The sequence below is a fragment of the Callithrix jacchus genome, chromosome 17, assembly GCF_049354715.1.
Source record: "Callithrix jacchus isolate 240 chromosome 17, calJac240_pri, whole genome shotgun sequence".
NCBI lineage: Eukaryota > Metazoa > Chordata > Mammalia > Primates > Cebidae > Callithrix > Callithrix jacchus.
In genome coordinates, this window is record NC_133518.1 from 42,892,838 (window position 1) to 42,914,193 (window position 21,356).

Consider the following 21,356-nt stretch of genomic DNA (forward strand, 5'->3'; position numbering starts at 1 on the left):
TCAGCCTTATTTTTTCAGTAACACATGAAAGAATGAATCCTTCCCATGAATACATCACTTGATGAAACAGCCACTATCGTAAGGCCACAAACTCATTGTTGGAAATAAATTATGTACCTCATCTAGAATAGGTTTTAATGTTACTTTCAGGTAGTGCCCTCCCACTATTTTCATCATCTCATCCAGACATCGGGTAGCCAAGGAATTTCCTCTAAAAATTGTGTTTGCGTCTCTGAAATAGAAAGAGATGAAACCAAGTGTAGTAAACAAAGGTTGTGAAACCAATAATATAACATACTTGACCAATTGAAGAAAGAAGCATTTAGTTGAAATAGGTAAGACATACTAGAAGGTATAATTTTAATAATTTTACCATTTTACCTACAATTTTAATAATTTTTACCATTTATTTAAAAGCTTGCTGCAATTAGGTTTTTCAAAGTTAACAAAAATATATTAAAAATAATGGTCAGGTGTGCCGGCTCATGCCTGTAATCCAGCACTTTGGGGGTGCGAATCAAGTCGATCACTTGGGGAAGTCAGGATTTTGAGACTAGCTTGGCCAACATGGTAAAACCCCATGCCTACTAAAAATACAAAAATGAGCTGGGCGTGGTGGCGAGTGACTGTAATCCCAACCACTCAGGAAGCTGAGGCAGGAGAATCGCTTGAACCCAGGAGGCAGAGGCTGCAGTGAGCCAAGATCACACTACTGTACTCTAGCCTGGACGAAAGAGTGAGACTCCATCTTAAAAACAAACAAAAAAACCCAATACACACACACACACACACACACACACACACACACACACGCAAAGTTTTTTTTAAAAAAGGCAAATTGTATTTATGAAGCAAAAATGTGGAGTACATGTATGTCTGTGTGTGTAAAAAAAAAAACAACCATGTTAGACTGATGTGAACAAGAAGTCACCTGATTGCTTTTTAGAATGTCATACATATGCATAGAAGGGTGATACATAACAAATAAACACTTCTGCTCTGGTGTTCTTACTTGTGACACATGAATCATTACACTAAGAAGCAGATTAGTAGCATATAAAATTTCCTTCTGAGTTAAAGAAAAACATCCTTCATTAATTGACCGTAGGTAGGTGAATATCGTTTAATAGCTTAACTGCCTTTTATTTGCTAAGTACTTCTTTTCAGCTTACTCTACAGTAAGGCTGATCAATACAAAAAAACTCAGGCTACCAAAACCATCTGTCAAACTAAGGTCCAATTTCAAGAACATGTAATTAACATTTAATAAAATATAACTCTTACTGTGTATCCTTCAAGTCTAATTCAGCCACAGCAGTGGCAAAAGGAACAAGTTTATCATGGTGCAGCAGCAGTCGTACAAGGGGCAAAACAGCATCATTTTTATCTCGACATATTTCACTCAAAATGTAAGCAGCTGAGGCAGATATTGGCTAAATATAGGAAGGCAGAAAACAAGCACAAAAATCAAAGACACATTATTAACTATTCAATCACTAGCCTGTAAAAGTATCTGAAATAATGAGACTAAAGCTGTTGTACAGGGTAATTTTCTAAATTTTTTTATCAGAGATGACTGTTGGAGCATACATTAGAATCACAGTACTCTGGTTCAGATAAATAGAAACGTGTCTGCGTGTGTATATATATATATGTATATATATAATTTTTACTGTTTTAATAAAACTTGATATTCTGAAATCTTTTCCTTATCATTTATAGAATTATTTTAGCCATTTTGTGTTAAATCATATCCTTAAGATTCTTAACATACTTGAACATCTGGTGATTTTAGCAGCAAAGTTTTCAAAGGACCATAGTACTCTGAAGGAAGCACGTAGTCTTCTGTATAGCATATATTTAATCGAAGAGACCCCAGGTCATCAGTTTTGGATGACTTGTTTCCATTGTCTCTTGGTTGTAGCAAGTACCTAAAGTAAAAATATAAGTGATTCCATGTGACAGAAATGCATTCAAGCCAATGAGGCAAGTTGAGTTAAGCTATTAAAAAAACTAAACCAAAAAAGGCAACTTAGTATTTATGGTTAGGAAACCTCATAAGTAGCAGGCTACTAATCTTCAGAGGCCTAATACTGGTTATATATTGGATTAGAAAGCTATCAGTACATTTTTATCGAGGAAACAAAAAGCATACATAATGCAGCAATTAAAATCTCAAATGAGTTGAGTAAGAGTTTGATTAGCTTGCAGGTTTAGAAAAAAATGATAATAAAAGGTAAAACATTTAAAATCCAATGTATCATCACAAATACATTTTTACCAACTAAATTTAAGAAAGAAGCATTTAGTTGAAAATAGAAAAGACAGTCCAGATTCAGGGGCTCATGCCTGTAATCCCAGCACTTTGGGAGGCTGAGGCAGGCTGATCACTTGGGGTCAGGAGTTTGAGACCAGCCTGGCCAACATGGTGAAACCCTGTCTCTACCAAAAATACAAAAAATTAGCTGGGCATGGTGGCAGGTGCCTGTAGTCCAGCTACTTGGGAGGCTGAGGCAGGAGAATCACCTGACCCCAGGAGGTGGAGGTTGTGGAGAGCCGAGATCCTGCCACTGTACTCCAATCTGGGCCAGTCTGGGTGACAGAATGAGACTGTCTCAAAAAGAATTTAAAAAAAGAAACAAAAAAGGTAAGATCTATCAGAATGCATAAGTAATCTTGTTTTAAAGTAAATTCTTTATCCAAAAATTTAAACTTAAGAGAAGTTTGCAGGACCAAAACCAGAAATCTAAGAATTTAAAAACAACAACAGAAGATGGTGCTGTGAGAACAACCCAGGATTGGAGCTCTAGTTGAATCCGCAGAGAGGTGAGTCAGAGCTGCATTTCCAGACTGATCTTTGTTGCCCACGGAACGGGGAAACTCCCAAGTATAAAGGAGACGCGGGACGCCAGGCAGTACCTCTGACTGGCGAAGCCGGCAGCCGGGGTGGCGGTGGCCGGCCCCCCCCAGTGCTCCCCACAGGGCGCGCTTGTCCGGGTGCCCTGTTGAACCGGCAACCTGAGACTTGAGAGGGCTGGACTTGAAACTGAACGAGACTTGGACAGGGGGCCAGCCCAGGGGATTGCAGGGACAGAGCGTTTGGGGTAGCCCAGTGGAACGAACAAAACCGTGATTTCAAACAATCCCTGGGCAGCCGAGACGCTCTGTGGGAGAAGGACGTCCACCATTACCGAGGCAACCCACCCAAACTGAGATACACGCCCACTGCTGACGCAGCCAGCCGTTGCCGAGGCAACCCGTCCCTACTGAGATAAACGCCCACTGCTGACGCAGCCTGCCGTTGCCGAGGTAACCCGCTACGACGAAGAGACTCCCTGCAGGGCGTGGCGGAGACCACAGCAGAACAGCAGAGCCTGCAGCAACAGGGTGAACCACACAACAGCAGGGTGGAGCCTCGGCAGGCAAACAGTGGCTAGTCTGCCTCCTAGCTGGGCAGGACACCTCAGCGGACATCCAAAAATAAAGCCCGAACCCCCCAACACAGAGCATTTGAGAAAATAAGGGTTTTTTTTAATGAGCTCTGTTGCAGCAGAATCAAACATAGCAGCCTAACAGCCCTGAATGAACAACAGAGCTCACAGCTCAGCAATTGAGCTCCTATAAAGTACAGACTGTCTCCTCAAGCAGCTCCCTGACCCCTCTATATCCAAAAGACTGACATTTGGCAGGCATCATCCTGGGACAAAGATAGCAGAAAAAGAAACTGGTAGCATCCCTCGCTGTGCCACAGCTGCTAGAGGTGCACCCCAGACAAGCAGGGCCTGGAGTGGACCTCAGCAGTCGTACAGCGAAGGGGCTAGAGTGGTAGAAGGAAAACCAAGTAACAGAAATACTTCATCATCAACAATCTGGGTGTCCACTCAGAGACCCAATCGAAAAGTCAGCAACTACGCAGACGACAAGCGGATAAATCCACAAAGATGGGAAGAAACCAGTGAAAAAAGGAGGAAAACACTCGAAACCAGAACACCTCGCCTCCTAGAAAGGACCAAAACTCCTCACCAGCAAGGGAACAAAGCTGGATGGAGAATGACTGTGACGAAATGACGGAATTAGACTTCAGAAGGTGGATAATGAGAACCTTTTGTGAGCTAAAAGAACATGTATTAAATCAATGCAAAGAAACTAAGGAACTTGAAAAAAGATATGAGGAAATGATAACAAGAATGGATAACTTAGAGAGGAATATGAATGAATTAAATGAGCTGAAAAACACAATACGAGAACTTCGCGAAGCATGCACAAGTTTCAATAGCCGAATTGACCAAGCAGAAGAAAGAATATCTGAAGTCGAAGACCAACTCAATGAAATTAAACGAGAAACCAAGATTAGAGAAAAAAGCACACAAAGGAATGAACAAAGTCTCCAAGAAATGTGGGACTATGTGAAAAGACCTAACCTATGTTTGATAGGTGTACCAGAAGGGGATGAAGAGAATGAATCCAAGCTGGAAAATACTCTTCAGGACATCATCCAGGAAAATTTCCCCCACCTAGCAAGACAGGCCAACACTCAAATGCAGGAGATACAGAGAACACCATAAAGATATTCCGCAAGAAGAGCAACCCCAAGGCACATAATCGTCAGATTCAACAAGGTTGAAATAAAGGAGAAAATACTAAGGGCAGCCAGAGAGAAAGGTCGGGTCACCCACAAAGGGAAGCCCATCAGACTCACAGCAGATCTCTCGGCAGAAACACTACAAGCCAGAAGAGAGTGGGGGCCAATATTCAACATTCTTAAAGAAAAGAACTTTCAACCCAGAATTTCATATCCAGCCAAACTGAGCTTCAGAAGTGAAGGAAAAATAAAATCCTTTGCGAACAAGCAAGTACTCAGAGATTTTGTCACCACCAGGCCTGCTTTACAAGAGCTCCTAAAAGAGGCACTACACATAGAAAGGAACAACCAGTACCAGCCATTCCAAAATCACACTAAATGCTAAAGAGCATCAACATAATGAAGAATCTACAACAACTAACAGGCAAAACAGCCACTTAGCATCAAAATGGCAGTATCAAATTCACACATAACAATATTAACCCTAAATGTAAATGGACTAAATGCACCACTCAAAAGACACGGACTGGCAAATTGGATAAAAATCCAAAACCCATCAGTGTGCTGTATCCAGGAAACCCATCTCACATGCAAGGATACACAAAGGCTCAAAATAAAGGGATGGAGGAAGATTTACCAAGCAAATGGAGAGCAAAAAAAAGCAGGAGTTGCAATTCTCATCTCTGATAAAATAGACTTTAAAGCAACAAAGATCAAAAGAGACAAAGAAGGCCATTACATAATGGTAAAAGGATCGATACAACAAGAAGAGCTAACGATCTTAAACATATATGGACCCAATGCAGGAGCACCCAGATACATAAGGCAAGTTCTTAATGACTTACAAAGAGACTTAGACTCCCATACAATAATAGTGGGAGACTTTAATACTCCACTGTCAATATTAGACAGATCAACCAGACAGAAAATCAACAAGGATATCCAGGGCTTGAACTCAGACCTGGAGCAAGCAAACCTGATAGACATTTACAGAACTCTCCACCCCAAATCCACAGAATACACATTCTTCTCAGCACCACATCACACCTACTCTAAAATTGACCACATAATTGGAAGTAAAGCACTGCTCAACAAATGCAAAACAACTGAAATCATAACAAACAGCCTCTCAGACCATAGTGCAATCAAGTTAGAACTCAGAATACAGAAACCAACCCAGAACTGCACAGCTTCATGGAAACTGAACAACTGGCTCCTGAATGTTGACTGGGTAAACAACGAAATGAAGGCAGAAATAAAGAAGTTCTTCGAAACCAATGAGAACGAAGACACAACATGCCAGAACCTCTGGGACACATTTAAAGCAGTCTCTAGAGGAAAGTATATAGCAATAAGTGCCCATATGAGGAGAATGGAGAGATCCAAAATTGACACCCTATCGTCAAAATTGAAAGAGCTAGAGTAGCAAGATCAAAAAAACTCAAAACCCAGCAGAAGGCAAGAAATAACTAAGATCAGAGCTGAACTGAAGGAGATTGAGACACAAAAAACCCTTCAAAAAATCAATAAAGCCAAGAGCTGGTTTTTTGAAAAGATCAACAAAATAGACAGACCACTAGCCAGATTGATTAAAAATAAAAGAGAGAACAACCAAATAGATGCAATAAAAAATGATAAAGGGGAAATCACCACAGATTCCACAGAAATTCAAACCATCATCAGAGAATATTACAAACAACTCTATGCACATAAACTAGTAAACCTGGAAGAAATGGATAAATTCCTGGACTCCTGTGTTCTCCCAAGCCTAAACCAGGAGGAAGCTGAAACTATGAATAGACCAATAATAAGGTCAGAAGTCGAGGCAGCAATTAAGAGCCTACCACTCAAAAAAAGCCCAGGTCCAGACGGGTTCACAGCCGAATTCTACCAGACACACAAAGAGGAGCTGGTACTATTCCTTCTAAAACTATTTCGAACAATCCAAAAGGAGGGAATCCTTCCCAAATCATTTTACGAGACCAACATCATTCTGATACCAAAACCCGGCAGAGACCCAACAAGAAAAGAAAACTTCAGGCCAATATCCGTGATGAACAAAGATGCAAAAATCTTCAATAAAATATTGGCAAGCCGATTGCAACAGCAAATCAAAAAACTTATTCATCATGATCAAGTAGGATTCATCCTGGGGATGCAAGGCTGGTTCAACATACGCAAGTCTATTAACGTAATTCACCACATAAACAGAACCAAAAACAAAAACCACATGATTATCTCAATTGACGCAGAGAAGGCATTTGACAAAATTCAACAGCCCTTTATGCTAAAAACCCTCAATAAACTCGGTATCGATGGAACGTATCTCAAAGTAATAAAAGCTATTTATGACAAACCAACAGCCAATATCATACTGAATGGGCAAAAACTGGAAGCATTCCCTTTGAAATCTGGCACTAGACAAGGATGCCCTCTTTCACCACTCCTATTCAATATAGTACTGGAAGTTCTAGCCAGAGCAATCAGGCAAGAAAAAGAAATAAAGGGTATTCAAATAGAAAAGGTGGAAGCCAAATTGTCTCTATTTGCAGACAACATGATAGTATACCTAGAAGACCCCATCGCCTCAGCCCAAAAACTCCTGAAACTGATAAGCAACTTCAGCAAAGTCTCAGGATATAAAATCAATGTGCAAAAATCACAAGCATTCCTCTACACCAATAACAGACTTAAAGAAAGCCAAATCAAGAACGAACTGCCATTCACAATTGCTACAAAAAGAATAAAATACTTTGGAATACAACTCACAAGGAACGTAAGGGACCTCTTCAAGGAGAACTACAAACCACTCCTCAATGAAATCAGAGAGGACACAAACAGATGGAGAAACATTCCATGTTCATGGTTAGGAAGAATTAATATCGTGAAAATGGCTATACTGCCCAAAGTAATTTACAGAATCAACGCTATCCCCATCAAGCTACCATTGACTTTCTTCACAGAACTGGAAAAAACCACCATGAACTTCATATGGAACCAAAAGAGAGCCCGCATAGCCAAGTCAATTCTAAGCAAAAAGAACACAGCGGGGGGCATCACACTACTGGATTTGAAACTATACTACAAGGCTACAGTAATCAAAACAGCATGGTACTGGTACCAAAACAGAGATACAGACCAATGGAACAAAACAGAGGCACCGGAGGCAACACAACATATCTACAACTATACAATCGTTGATAAACCTGACAAAAACAAGCAATGGGGAAAGGATTCCCTGTTTAACAAATGGTGTTGGAAAAACTGGCTAGCCATGTGCAGAAAGCAGAAACTGGACCCCTTCCTGACACCTCACACTAAAATTAACTCCAGATGGATTAAAGACTTAAACATAAGACCTGGCACGATAAAAACCCTAGAAGGAAATCTAGGCAAAACTATCCAGGACATAGGAGTAGGCAAGGACTTCATGAACAAAACACCAAAAGCATTGGCAACAAAAGCCAAAATAGACAAATGGGACCTAATCAAACTCCACAGCTTCTGCACAGCAAAAGAAACAGTCACTAGAGTGGATCGGCAACCAACAGAATGGGAAAAAAGTTTTGCAGTTTACCCAACTGACAAAGGGCTGATATCCAGAATTTACAAAGAACTCAAACAGATTTACAGGAAAAAAACAAACAAGCCCATTCAAAAGTGGGCAAAGGATATGAACAGACACTTTACAAAAGAAGATATATATGAGGCCAACAATCATATGAAAAAATGCTCATCGTCACTGGTCATCAGAGAGATGCAAATCAAAACCACATTGAGATACCATCTCACGCCAGTTAGAATGGCGATCATTAAAAAATCTGGAGACAACAGATGCTGGAGAGGATGTGGAGAAAAAGGAACACTTTTACACTGTTGGTGGGAGTGTAAATTAGTTCAACCATTGTGGAAGACAGTGTGGCGATTCCTCAAGGCCTTAGAAATAGAAATTCCATTTGACCCAGCAATCCCATTACTGGGTATATATCCAAAAGACTATAAATCATTCTACTATAAGGACACATGTACACGAATGTTCACTGCAGCACTGTTTACAATAGCAAAGACCTGGAATCAACCCAAATGCCCATTGATAATAGACTGGATTGGAAAAATGTGGCACATATACACCATGGAATATTATGCAGCAATCAGAAATGATGAGTTTGTGTCGTTTGTAGGGACATGGATGAATCTGGAGAACGTCATCCTCAGCAAACTGACACAAGAACAGAAAATGAAACACCGCATATTCTCACTCATAGGCGGGGGATGAAAAATGAGAACACATGGACACAGAAAGGGGAGTACTAAACACTGGGGTCTATTGGGGGGAAAAGGGGAGGGCCAGTGGGAGGAGGAGGTGGGGAGGGATAGCCTGGGGAGAAATACCAAATGTGGGTGAAGGGGAGAAGGAAAGCAAAGCACACTGCCATGTGTGTACCTACGCAACTGTCTTGCATGCTCTGCTCATGTACCCCAAAACCTAAAATCCAATAAAAAATTAAAAAATAAATAAATAAAAATAAAAACAACAACAACAACAAAAAACCTTTTTATCATGGGAATTTAAAAACACAAAGAAAAGAGAAGAGAATATTGAGCTCCCACATACCCATTACCTAGCTTTAACAATTATCAACTGAAGACTAATCTTGTTCAGTCATAAAAAGAACAAAATCAGCTGGGCGTGGTGGCTCATGCCTATAATCCCAGCACTTTGGGAGGCCGAAGTGGGCGGATCACGAGGACAAGAGATTGAGACCATCATGGCCAACGTGGTGAAACCCCGTCTCTACTAAAAATACAAAAATTAGCTGTGCATGGTGGCATGCACCTGCAGTCCCAGCTACTCGGGGCTGAGGCAAGAGATTCGCTTGAACCTGGGAGGCAGAGGTTACAGTGAGCCGAGATTGCACTACTGTGCTCCTGCCTGGTGACAGAGTGAGACTCAATCTCAAAAAAAAAAAATAAATAAAAGAACAAAAGCATGTCCTTTTGTACCAACATGGATGCAGCTGGAGGCTATTACCCTCTGTGAATTAATGCAGAAAAAGAAAACTAAATACCATATGTTCTCACTTGTAAGTGGGAGCAAAACACTGGGTATGCATGAACACGAAGATGGGAACAATAGACACTGGGCGTTCCAAACGTGGGGAGGGAGACAGGAGAATGGAGTTGAAAAACTATTGGATACTTTGTTCACTACTTGGGTGAAAGGATGATAAGCCTAAACCTCAGCATTATACAATATACCCATGTAACCTGCACATGTACCCCTGAATCTAAAATTAAAAAACAAAACAAAACTGGATGAAGGCTGATAAAAATTGTGAAGTACCAATGACAATCAAGAATTCTTATTTCCTTTTTTTCGGAGTGTATTCAGCAATATGCTTGCCTAAATTTGAAATTTACGATTTGTTGTTAGTGTAAATATCTTTCTTTTTCTAGACTCTATCAGGTTTAGAGAAAGGCAATTTTTACTCCTACAGTAGCCTAAGTTTGCAAACACAATTGAACTCAACTAATTTGGACATTAAAAATTCAGAATTGCTGGGCCTTAGCCAAAATATTGTCTTTCTAGGACTGGAAAAAAAGAAGTTTGCTACTCATTCAAGATATTACAGGAGTCCCAGGAGTTAAAAAATTGTTTAAACTCTTAAAAAAGTATTTCTCTAAAATATGCCAATTACAAATAATTCATCCCCTTTATTCCATTAAAGCAAAATATCTGAAAACCTCTAGGAATAAAACCTAACTGTATTCTTATTCTTCAATAATTCATTGTTTTAAAAAGGTATGTCCTTGTACTGTATATAAAATAGTGAATCTTTGCTTTACTTAACTATAACAAGAAACTAAACTGCAGAAAAACTGTACTATATATGTCTTTTATGAGTACACTCTAAAACAAAATTATTTTAAAAGTTACTATGTGCAGCCAGATGTTCAATAGTAATACTGGTAACATTCTTATTTGGACTCTGAAACTAGCGTAATTTTAAATTATGCTGCAGAAACTATCACAATTAGAATATATTAAGGGAATTTACTTATAAATATTTACCTGCATGTATTTTTTTCCTGTGGCATATCATATTGCCCACAAAATGTATTTTCAGAAATAACCCCAAATTAAATTTACAAAATTGGACTTGCCATTAACAAACACTGTAGGGTAGACAAAAGCAACTGAATGGAGATTATTTTTGTAGCAAAGCTCAAACTTCAAGAACCAAGAAAGAAACTGTGTGGACTACCACTTATTATTTTCATTACTCTTTGAACCAGAATCTTCTTTGTTTAAAATTAAAAAATTCTTATTACATATAGACAAATAGGTAATGATGCATACATATATAAACAATGTCATCAAATCAGTGCTTTTGTTTTTTTAAGGAACTTTTTAATTATTTTCTTTTTTAACTTTGGTTTTCTCTTATCTTTTTTCTTATCTTCAAAACATCATTCTGTACCTCCGCTTCTCTTAGGAACCTGTTAACTACCTACTATGGACCCTTCTTTATTTTCTTCAGGCTTATATAATTTTATACAAATTTTTATAAATGTGTGTATATATACACACATTTATAAATGAGTTCTGAGCCTATTAGTCAGTTTACAAAAATGTTATATTCTACTTTCCTGCATCTTTTTTTTTTTAACCTGTAAGCACTTAAGCACTTTCTTTTTTTTTTTTTTTGAGACAGAATCTTACTCTGTCACTCAGGCTGGAGTGCAGTGGTGTGATCTTGGCTCACTACAACCTCCACTTTCTGAGTTCAAGCAATTCTTCTGCCTCAGCATCTTGAGTAGCTGGGATTCCAAGCATTGCACCACCATGCCCGGCTAATTTTTTTTTGTATTTTTAGTAGAGATGAGGTTTCATCATATTGGTCAGGCTGGCCTTGAATTCCTGACCTTGTGATCTGCCTGCCTCAGCCTCCCAAAGTGATGAGATTACGGGTGTGAGCCACCGTACTCGGCCCACCTGTAAGCACTTTCTAGTTAACTCTTTGAGACTAACTACATAATTGTACTGTTTTGTGAAGTGGCTTAATAGGCCATAAGTAATTTAAAAATAATTGTGTTCAGAAAACAATAAACAACAAACATTAAAATTTTGAATTTAATTTTAACACTCCTTTCTAAGAGACTGGGGAAAATTATTTATTTGCTTCTAGGAAATTCTCTTTCTCAGTCCTCTGTTACCCAAGTTCTGCTAAAATGCTTTTGTAGATTTTCTTTGCCATTCTTCTCTCAGAATAATCTGCACTGATACTTCTTTTATTATTTACAGAAAATCCTCAACTACTGTTTATACAATTGTTCAACATTTGTACTACCCACAGCAAATTTTATAGCACTGGTTACTTATACCGAGGAAGAGTTTGTCTTTCCATTTTCATCTTGCTACTGCTCTATTCTGTTCCTCTCTTACTCACTGCCTCTATGATATATACTTGCTACAGTAAAGGGAGAGACGCTCTCCTTTGGTATCATGTCACAATTGTGACACAAATTTCATTTTCTTATATTTTGTGAATATACATAAAATAAGAATGCATTTTAGTTTGAAAAATACATTTTAAAAGTTTTAAAATACATTAAAAATGCATTTTAAATACGATAAACTTTTCTCCTAATATTTTATCTAGGAATGTAGACTGTTAGGACTGTTTTTTTATTTTTTTTGAGATGGAGTTTCACTCAGTCACCCAGGCTGGAGTGCAATGGCATGGTCTTGGCTCACTACAACCTTGGCCTCCTGGGTTCAAGTGGTTCTCCTGCCTCAGCCTCCGGAGTAGTTGAGACTACAGGCGCATGCCACCACACCTGGCTAATTTTCATATTTTTAGTAGAGACAGGGTTTCACTATGTTGGCCAGGCTGGTTTCAAACTCCTGACCTCGTGATCCACCTGCCTCACCCTCCCAAAGTGCTGGGGTTACAGGCATGAGCCACCATGCCCAGCCTGGAATTACTTATCTATACTCATAGTTTTCAAGTTTTATAAATCCTGAGCTGGGGCCTATCTAAAGTTTGAAATTTCAAAGCCCAGTAGTAAAGAAATTCCCTAAAAACACTAAAAGGGATTCACAGGTGCAGTATTTTTAAGCAGTTTAAATCATTTTAAGCATCGCTGTTTAAACCCACAATTTTATTTTCAGTAGTTAGGTCAGCATAGGGCACATGGGCATAGTAGTAGACATTCCATGGATGTTGACTAGGGAGTGAGTGAATGAATGCTTTGGTTTTGAAGCTTTGGGTCACTTTTTAAAAGCAATTAGAAAGAAGTTTCTAATTAGCATGTGAAAAAAGCTGCCATCTTCTCTATTCTCTATCTAAAGGCAATGACAAACAAAATTAAAAAATATATACACTGAATTTTTTTTAAAAGATTATTCTTGTTTCAGCCATACCTTCATTGACTCTCCCATCCTGTTCCTGCATTATTATTTTAAAGCAATTTCCAGGTATCATTTCATATATATTTTTTAAAAGTCATCACTATTCACTTATTCAAATTTCCCCAAACTTATCATAAATGGTTTTCTACAGTTTGTTCAAATCCAAATAAGGTCCATAGATTAGAATTGGTTAACAGCATTCTTAAGTCTCTTTTAATTTATAGATTCCTCATTGTTGGTCCCATAGAGTTTTCCACATTGGGAATTGTGTTAACTCTTCTCTCTACCTCCATAATGTCATTTATCATGTTCCTTTGTCCTCTCGGTATTTCCTGTATCTTGGTAGTTAGATCTAGAGGCTTGGTTAGTTTTCAGATTTGATGTTCTGGCAAGGAGACTTCATTGATAACGTTGTGTAGTTCTACCAAGAGGCGCAAATGTTTGACTGTTTCTCCTTTTACAATATTAGCAGCCACTGATGATCACAACTTAGAGCCATTACTCATCAAAATGATAATTTTATAATTCTATCACTCACTCCTCTTTCACTTAGCTGGAATGCTGAGATAATTTTTATAAAACAAACAGTTTTAATACTTAATTTATGTACTTATCAGCTATGACCTCCTCTAATAGACTTAACTTATTTAAAAATAGAAGGAAGAAGGAGTTAATGGAATATTTATTAGCTCTGAGAAAGATAAGATAAAGACAGAAAAGACAACCAGTGAATTAACCAAGTCAAACTTCAAGGATGAAGGGATGGTTAATATAAGAAGTAATTACATCACTACCCCACAAAAGACGAATTCCTGTCTTGGAAGATCAACCTGTGATATAAAGATAAGGCCAATGAAATAACTAGAAAAAAGTCTGTTATCAAAGGTGACTCAGAAGTACCTCTAAGGGAAGTGTATCACTCTGTTCTCATTCTGCTAATAAAGACATACCCGAGGCTGGATAATTTATAAAGAAAAGAGGTTTAATTGACTCATAGTTCCACATGGCTGGGGAGGCCTTGCAATCATGGCAGAAGACAAAGAAGAGCAAAGGGACGTCTTACATGCTGCAGGCAAGAGAGCTCGTGCAAGGGAACACCCATTTATAAAACCATCAGATCTTGTGAGACTTATTCACTACCACAAGGAAAGTATCCGGGTTTGAAACCACCCCATGATTCAATTATCTTCACCTGGCCCCGCCCTTGACACCTGGGGATGATTACAATTCAAGGTGAGATTTGTGTGGGGACACAGCCATACCATATCAGGAAGTTTAGCTTGTTGATGATTAAGCATCCTGACAATACTTTGGTCAATTTTTCACAATCCAGGACATGTTCTGCAACCTTGCAAGTTCAGAGACTTCATTTTATCAGCAAATCTAAAGTGAACCTTAAGGTCAAGTGCAGTGGCTCACACCTGTAATCCCAGCACTGAGGTCAGGAGTTCGAGACCAGCCTGGCCAACAGGGTGAAACCCTGTCTCTACAGAAATACAATTAGCCGGTCACAATGACGGGTGCCTGTAATCCCAGTACAAGGAGGGCTGAGGCAGGAGAATTGCCTGAACCCAGGAGGTGGGTTGTACTGAGCCAAGATAGCACCACTGCACTACAGCTTGGGTGACCCAAAAAAATAAGGTGCACCTGATTGCAATGACTGCAGAGTCTGCATTCATACTTAAAAGCAGGCTAATTATTAAATTTATGAAAAGAAATATAGTCAAGTGGTATATGTATCTACAGTTTTAAGTGACCAATGCATTTTATTATGGAAATGCTCACTTACAAAAGTAGGGAGAAGAGTGATAATAATAATAATGAACACCCTTTCTTACTACCACTCCCATGTGCTCATCACTTGGTTACAACAATTATCCCCATCTACTGTAATGTTTTCATCTATATCTTTTGCTGTATTTTTTTTACCTGGTGGTAGATTATTTGGAAAGGTAAATTATCAAAAGGTGTTGTGGTGAGTACAGAGGCATGACAAGGCGTTTTATGCAGCCTTAATCTCTCAGCTAAGACAACAGCTAAGACAATAGTCTTGCCAAGGAAATAGTAATTCTTCTGGACCAGAATCCCCTTCCCCCTCAACTGTGCTTTAATAGGCAGTACCATGCCTACCTCTTTGAAATCCTTTTTTATTATTCCAGATGAATCTTTTCCTTCTACTGAACTAGTGTTTTCCATGCACAGTAGAGTAACATTACTTGTGTTACTGCTTATTCAGTTACAACTGGTTCTGCCTCTCTGGGACCATCTCTATCCATCTTAAACAGGTCTCCACACTTCACAGTCAAAACAAACTCTGTTTTGGTTTGTTCTATAGAAATTTTGCTTAGAGCATAACTTTTATTTCCTTTAGCTCCAAATAATTGGGGAAGGGATATAACATCCCTCTTTACTCGCTCATAAAACTAAAAAATACTGGGCCTACAGTCTTAACATGGCATTGTTCTATGTAGAGGAATTAGGGCAGTGCTATGCCAATTACTCATTTTTATGCATACATTGTTTTTGGATGCTTAAGAACTCCAGAAGGGTTCACTCCTGCCATACTTTCTAACTCGTTTCCTTGGATTTTCTTTGCAGGATAAGAAATCCCCACAGACAAAGTATCTCATCTATGTCTACTTGAAAAAAAATAAAAAATTTCACAACATGTTGTTTTGCCCATCCCTTGAAAAGATCATTTTTCAAATGAGTAGGGACCTCTCCGATTCTCTTTTAAATAATATTGTATAAGCACGGGGCATTCAAACCTTTGCTAATGGCTTAAAATAGAGAATGTTTTTGAGTTTTAAACATATAAAAAAATATGTTGAAGTTCAAACTTATAGTACATTGGTTAAGAGCACAAACTTTGGGGTCAGTTTGGTTCAAATCCCAGCTGTCTGATCTTGGACAAGTTGATCAGTTTCTCTGTGCTTGTTCCCTCATTTGTCAAATAAGGAGTATTAATAGTATCTTAGCACATTAAAACCCTAAAGAGGTTTTATAAGTAAAGCACTTAGAATAGTGCCTGGCACACAGTAAACACCATGTAAATGTTACACATATAACATTTATATATATGGTATATAACTATTATCACTTAAATATATGCATAATAACATAGTTATTTGTGTAACTATATAAATGTGATTAAAGTATTATTAGAAAGGCTCAATTTAATAAACTAACTGAAGGATCCTTGTAAATTAAATAATCCTGTATGAATTAGAGCTAAAGAGACAAGGCTCAAGATTTGTTAAATAGTTCAGGAACATCTGGCATTTCTAAGCAAAAACAAGACAAAAAACTCAAATATATATATATGTTTGACAGCTTTGGAATAAAATATTTCAGTTTGAAAGAATAAGAAACAAGAGATAAAGGGCAATTATTAACGGAAAGCAGCACTCAGTTGCTCTACATACGATTTTTCATTCACAATTAGGCATAAAAGCAATCCTTATGCTCTCAAGAGTAGGCTCTTTTGACAGTCCCTTAACAGAAAAAAAATCAGCATTTAAAAAATGCTAACCATAACGTCAGTGTAATTAAAACCGAGGTAGACAAACCCAAAGCACAATTATTTGTACATAATGCTACATAAATGAAAGAATAAAGAGGCAGTTCTATTAATATTTGAACGTTTTTCTGGTTCCACCAAGAAAACCATTATCAATGGATTTTTTTTTCTGAAGATAGGAGACTTATACTTTCTAAATTCAAAAATTAAGAAGATACGTTAAAAATATTAGACAAAAAAGTTTGATAACAAATGGTGTCAAAATTAACAAACTAGAAAGTCAAATCATATCAAATATTAATCTAGTCTAAAATCATGTATAAAATGCTTCTGCTGAAAAGAAAACCCAGTAATTTTATCTATTATTTGAATCTTACCTTCAAATGTAAAAATTACAACTGAAAATACATTTATATCTATTTTGGGACTTTTCAAACAACAGAATTAAACTGATGATTACTCTAACTCTTTCTTTAACATCAAGATTAGAAAGAATTTGCCTGAAATCCTGAGGGTAAATAAATCTTGAGTTTTCATGCAGTTACCAACAGTCCCACAAGGGGATGCTATGGTTCTACAATTGATGGAGGAGGTTAATTTCCAGCTTAAAAGAAATGGCATTGACATTTTTATGTTTCCTTACAACTATGGAAGTATATATGAATTACTAGATGTTTCTAGTTCATGCTACATAAATTTTAGCATTTAGACTTCTAGCAGGTTACTTTAAAATATCATGGGCCAAAAATATCTATAGAAATACAATTAGTTTGTTAATGTTCTTACATACTGCCAAGGAAGCTGCACAAAGTTTTGCCAAATTTGGAAAGCATCTCTGGAGACAGTCTTACTTAAAGAACAGATTATGTGGCACATTTCAAGATCATTTTGAGGGGCCTGGAGGCACAACAACTCATTTTTCTTTTCTGTATTGAGTGGTCTGGCATATAATTTTAAAAACTTGACAAACTGAGCTCTGAAATTTTCATTTTAAAATGTAGGCTATTTTACGGAACGTGGAAGACATGGTGTAGGGGGAGGATGACAGGTCCCAAATTTTCGCCAATGGTTCATAGTGACTATGTTTGATTTTTTTTTTTCCCTCTGTGGATGCATTTTACAAACTATAATACACAAAATACCAACATAAAGACCATAAATCTTAGATCTGCCTTAGGGAGAGGCAAAAATAAAATAAATATTGAGTCTCCAAATCAGTCTACAAGTGATAACTGCTCCAGGACAAGACTCCAAAATGAAGATGTCTGACAGCAGACATCTCAGAAGAGGCAAGCTTTTTAGGGATGAATGAAACTGATACCCGTAAGAAACACCTAAACACTCCTCTTCAGGCAGCAGAAACTGAGTTCCAGAAAGTGCTCCTTAAAAGGCAAATGAGAAAGGAATGTTCATTTATATCCGGTTGAAATCCAAATCTACCAAGAGAGATACTGGACAACCTACTGAAAGAATACACACGCTTTTAAGCACTATAGACAGAAAAAAACAATAGTTTCATGGTGATTCTGCTAAGGAAACTAGCTCAATTTAATGTCTGAACATTAATTTAACATCAGTTTAATGTTTTATTAGTCATTAAAGAATAAAATAATATCATAGTCGTTACTGAACACTAAGAGCCGTAAAAAGTCCCAGTTCAACAAAATAAGACCTTAGACATTCAAAAAGTAACATCAGGGCCATCTACAGTGCATTTCAATGGGGTGCAGTGAAGGAAAAACAGTGGTTAGTTCCCATAAATAACTGAGTCCCCTAAATAACATGAGTCCCCTTTGCTTTCAAACATCCACAGTTCCGATGACCACTAATAAAACTTCTGAAATGCAGATACTGATTTGTGACAAAGCATTTTCTTACATAAACAACTCTTACGTAATGTTTTAAATGTTTCCCATATTCTCCTTAAGAGTCAAGTCTTCACTTTTTAAGCAGAAAAATATTCCTAGACAATTCAGTTCTTTTATATCAGTACCATAGGTCAAGTCATAAAACTTACAATATACTTACATTTCTTCAACAATGAATTAATGAACATATCAATATTAATGACATTTGGCTATTCCATAGCAAATTTAAAGCATTTTCAGAGTAAGCATTTATTTGTGTATACTATATATTAAAGAGAATTAAACTATGGAGTTCACTAAAATGCTCAACTCTTACCAGGCTTGATGAGAGGAATCAGTTCTTAATACATTCACAGGAACCTTGATCTCACCTAGGAAAACATCTTGGACCAGGTTTCCATTGTTCCACAAGTCAATCCTAAAAATTGAAAAGTGACTTTATGTTTTGCAAACAATGTTTAAGAGAGTGCACACCACAAAACAGCTTCAAATTACTTTGATTTGTATTACAGCATTAATTTTACATGCTTAAAAGTAAAAGATGTTAGCAACACCATAGACATACCTTACTATCCAGACTAGAGAAGCAAAATACTACAGCAGCTTTTATTTAAAAAGCACAAAAAGTAATTTTTGATAGTCTAAAAGAAGGACTTAAAAGTGTCTTAGTTTGAAAGTTGAGGCTTTATTTTAACCTATAGCAATAAGGACTACAGAGCTACTTCGTTGAATTTGAGAAAAGAAACCAACCCAAGACTACGGTTTCTCTCTAGATTACAACTAATTTATATACAGAGAGAGAAAAATCAGAAAAATACATTACCTGATCATTCCAAACACATGATTAATATATCATCTAGATGAACACACTGTTAACATCACACCTACACATGCATTTATAAGATTTTTCCTTCCCAAAGAGCATAGATATTTAAGACCTAGGAAATAGCACAAACTTCAAACACATGCACCTGTTGAATAACCTTCTTACCTCACTGAAATTTCTGTTAGACAGCAGATATGTTAAGAAGAATAAAAAATTATTTCTAAATTGGCTGAGATATAACTTCCTTTCCATCCATTACACTATAATCCAGAAATTTAAGGAACAATTAAATTTGGGAAAAATTAAAAATACAACAAAACAGATGAAAATTAGATCATCTTTGTTTATAAAATAAATATAACTTGAATATTTCTGCAAACAAATCAGATTTTGGAAAGATAATCTGGATTTAAATTAGATGCATATTCCTGTAAGTTTCATCAACCAACTTGCTATAGAGAATTATATTAAAGCTGGTTTACTTTTTTCAGTTGAATTTAGGATTTTCTTCTGGTACACAAGAAAGCAATTCTGTAAAACCCCAAGGCACATACCTGATTTCTAGCTTTTCAATGTCCTCCTCTTCTACCTGGAACTGGGACTTTCTGGTGTAACTACTGGACCTGGTTACCTGTAAACAAAATATTTTAGTAAAAAAAAAATTTTTTAAATACATTTTTCCTACAACTTAAAGATGATAATCTCCAAAATATTCAATTGTGAATAAAAGCAGAGGAAAATACCCAAGTTATATTTGACTCAGTAGCTGCATATAAAAGCAACTATGGTAGTAGAAAAGTAAGAATAAGGTGGTATAAAAAAATCAAGCATCTTTGTCTCCATGTCATTCCTATAGACTCAATATATGGCAATGGCCAGGTACAGTGGCTCATGCCTGTAATCCCAGCATTTTGGGAGGCCAAGGCAGGGGAGGACTGCTTGAAGTCAGGAGTTCAAGACCAGCCTGGGCAACAAAGTGAGACTGTCTCTATTTTAACAACAATAGAATAAAATAAAACCAATATATCAATGTAACATTAGATTCTCTGGCTCATAGGTAGTCCGTTGGTGACTCAGGAGTTTTTAAAGACTTTCCCACATTTCTCAAGACACCAATCCTACCTTGCACTGAAAGTATCAAGGCCATCAGCAGGAACTTCCCCAATGACCGTTCACTTGAACTTGTCTACTCCCACACAGCATTCTCTACTTGATGAGTTTTTTTCATCCTCTTCTCAATAAGAGAATGAGAGGATTTTCCTCTAAGACTAGACACCCACATAGAGTATGCAATAAGCATTCAGTAAGCATTATTTGATCTATTTTAATTACAGCTTTCTATACGAGCTTGTTCATCTCACTCAAGTCTAAGAAAAATTCTTCCCTTAAATTATGGTCTTTCTATCTCTTTCCTTTCTCAGACAAGTATCTGAAAACCGTAATCCACCCTTACAGCAGCTTGTACTTCCTCACCACCCACCACTATAGTAACTCCTTATAATCTTGGCTTCCTCACAGATCACTCTCCTAAAATTGCTCTCTTCATTATCAAATCTGATGATAAATTCTTAGTTCTCATCTCCCTTGATCTTCCATTTAATTTAGTGATCATACAACTGTATCTCTTTTCCAAGAAACACACTTTAGAGTTTACCTGAGCACTACCTTGGCAACCTTCTACTGCTCTCTTTCTTTCTTAGAATCTACAAATATACTATTCTTCAAATTTTATGTTTTATTTTGCTCTAAAAACAACTTGTAGCTGCATAGTGCTGTACAGTCTACAAAGTGCTTTCACATCCATTATCTCCTTTGTTCATCAGAATGCTGCTCAGAGGCAGGCAGGGCTAGATTTATTATCCTCATCTTCAAAATGAGGAAGCTGAAGTACAGAAATTAAATGACATGCTCAAAGTTGAATACTTAAGTAGCAGAAATTAGTTTCTTCACTTTTCTCCTTTATTGTGTATCTCTATTCTCTCAGCTTTCTTGACTGTTTATAAACAAATCTTGAGTGTTGGTCAGTAACTATCACTCATCTGAAGTTTCAGTCATGAACTCCCTACTGGAGGATTTAAAATGTCAGCCCTCAAGCTAATTATACCCCAAACTAAACAACTTTTATTTTTCTTCCCTCTTAGCTT

The 21,356-nt window shown here is 37.3% G+C and overlaps 1 protein-coding gene across 4 annotated transcripts in view; it reads right to left on the reverse strand.

Moving 5' to 3' along the window:
- RASA2 (RAS p21 protein activator 2) overlaps positions 1–21,356 on the reverse strand; it is a 127,654-nt gene that overhangs the window by 34,528 nt on the left and 71,770 nt on the right. For all 4 annotated transcript variants that reach the window (XM_035277718.3, XM_035277717.3, XM_078354094.1 and 1 more), the window contains exons 8-12: positions 19,767–19,843; positions 18,703–18,804; positions 1,775–1,931; positions 1,285–1,433; positions 118–232 (exon numbers count right to left, since the gene is read on the reverse strand). In XM_035277718.3, coding sequence (XP_035133609.1) covers positions 118–232; positions 1,285–1,433; positions 1,775–1,931; positions 18,703–18,804; positions 19,767–19,843 — 600 coding nt within the window. The remainder of the gene's footprint in view (positions 1–117; positions 233–1,284; positions 1,434–1,774; positions 1,932–18,702; positions 18,805–19,766; positions 19,844–21,356) is intronic.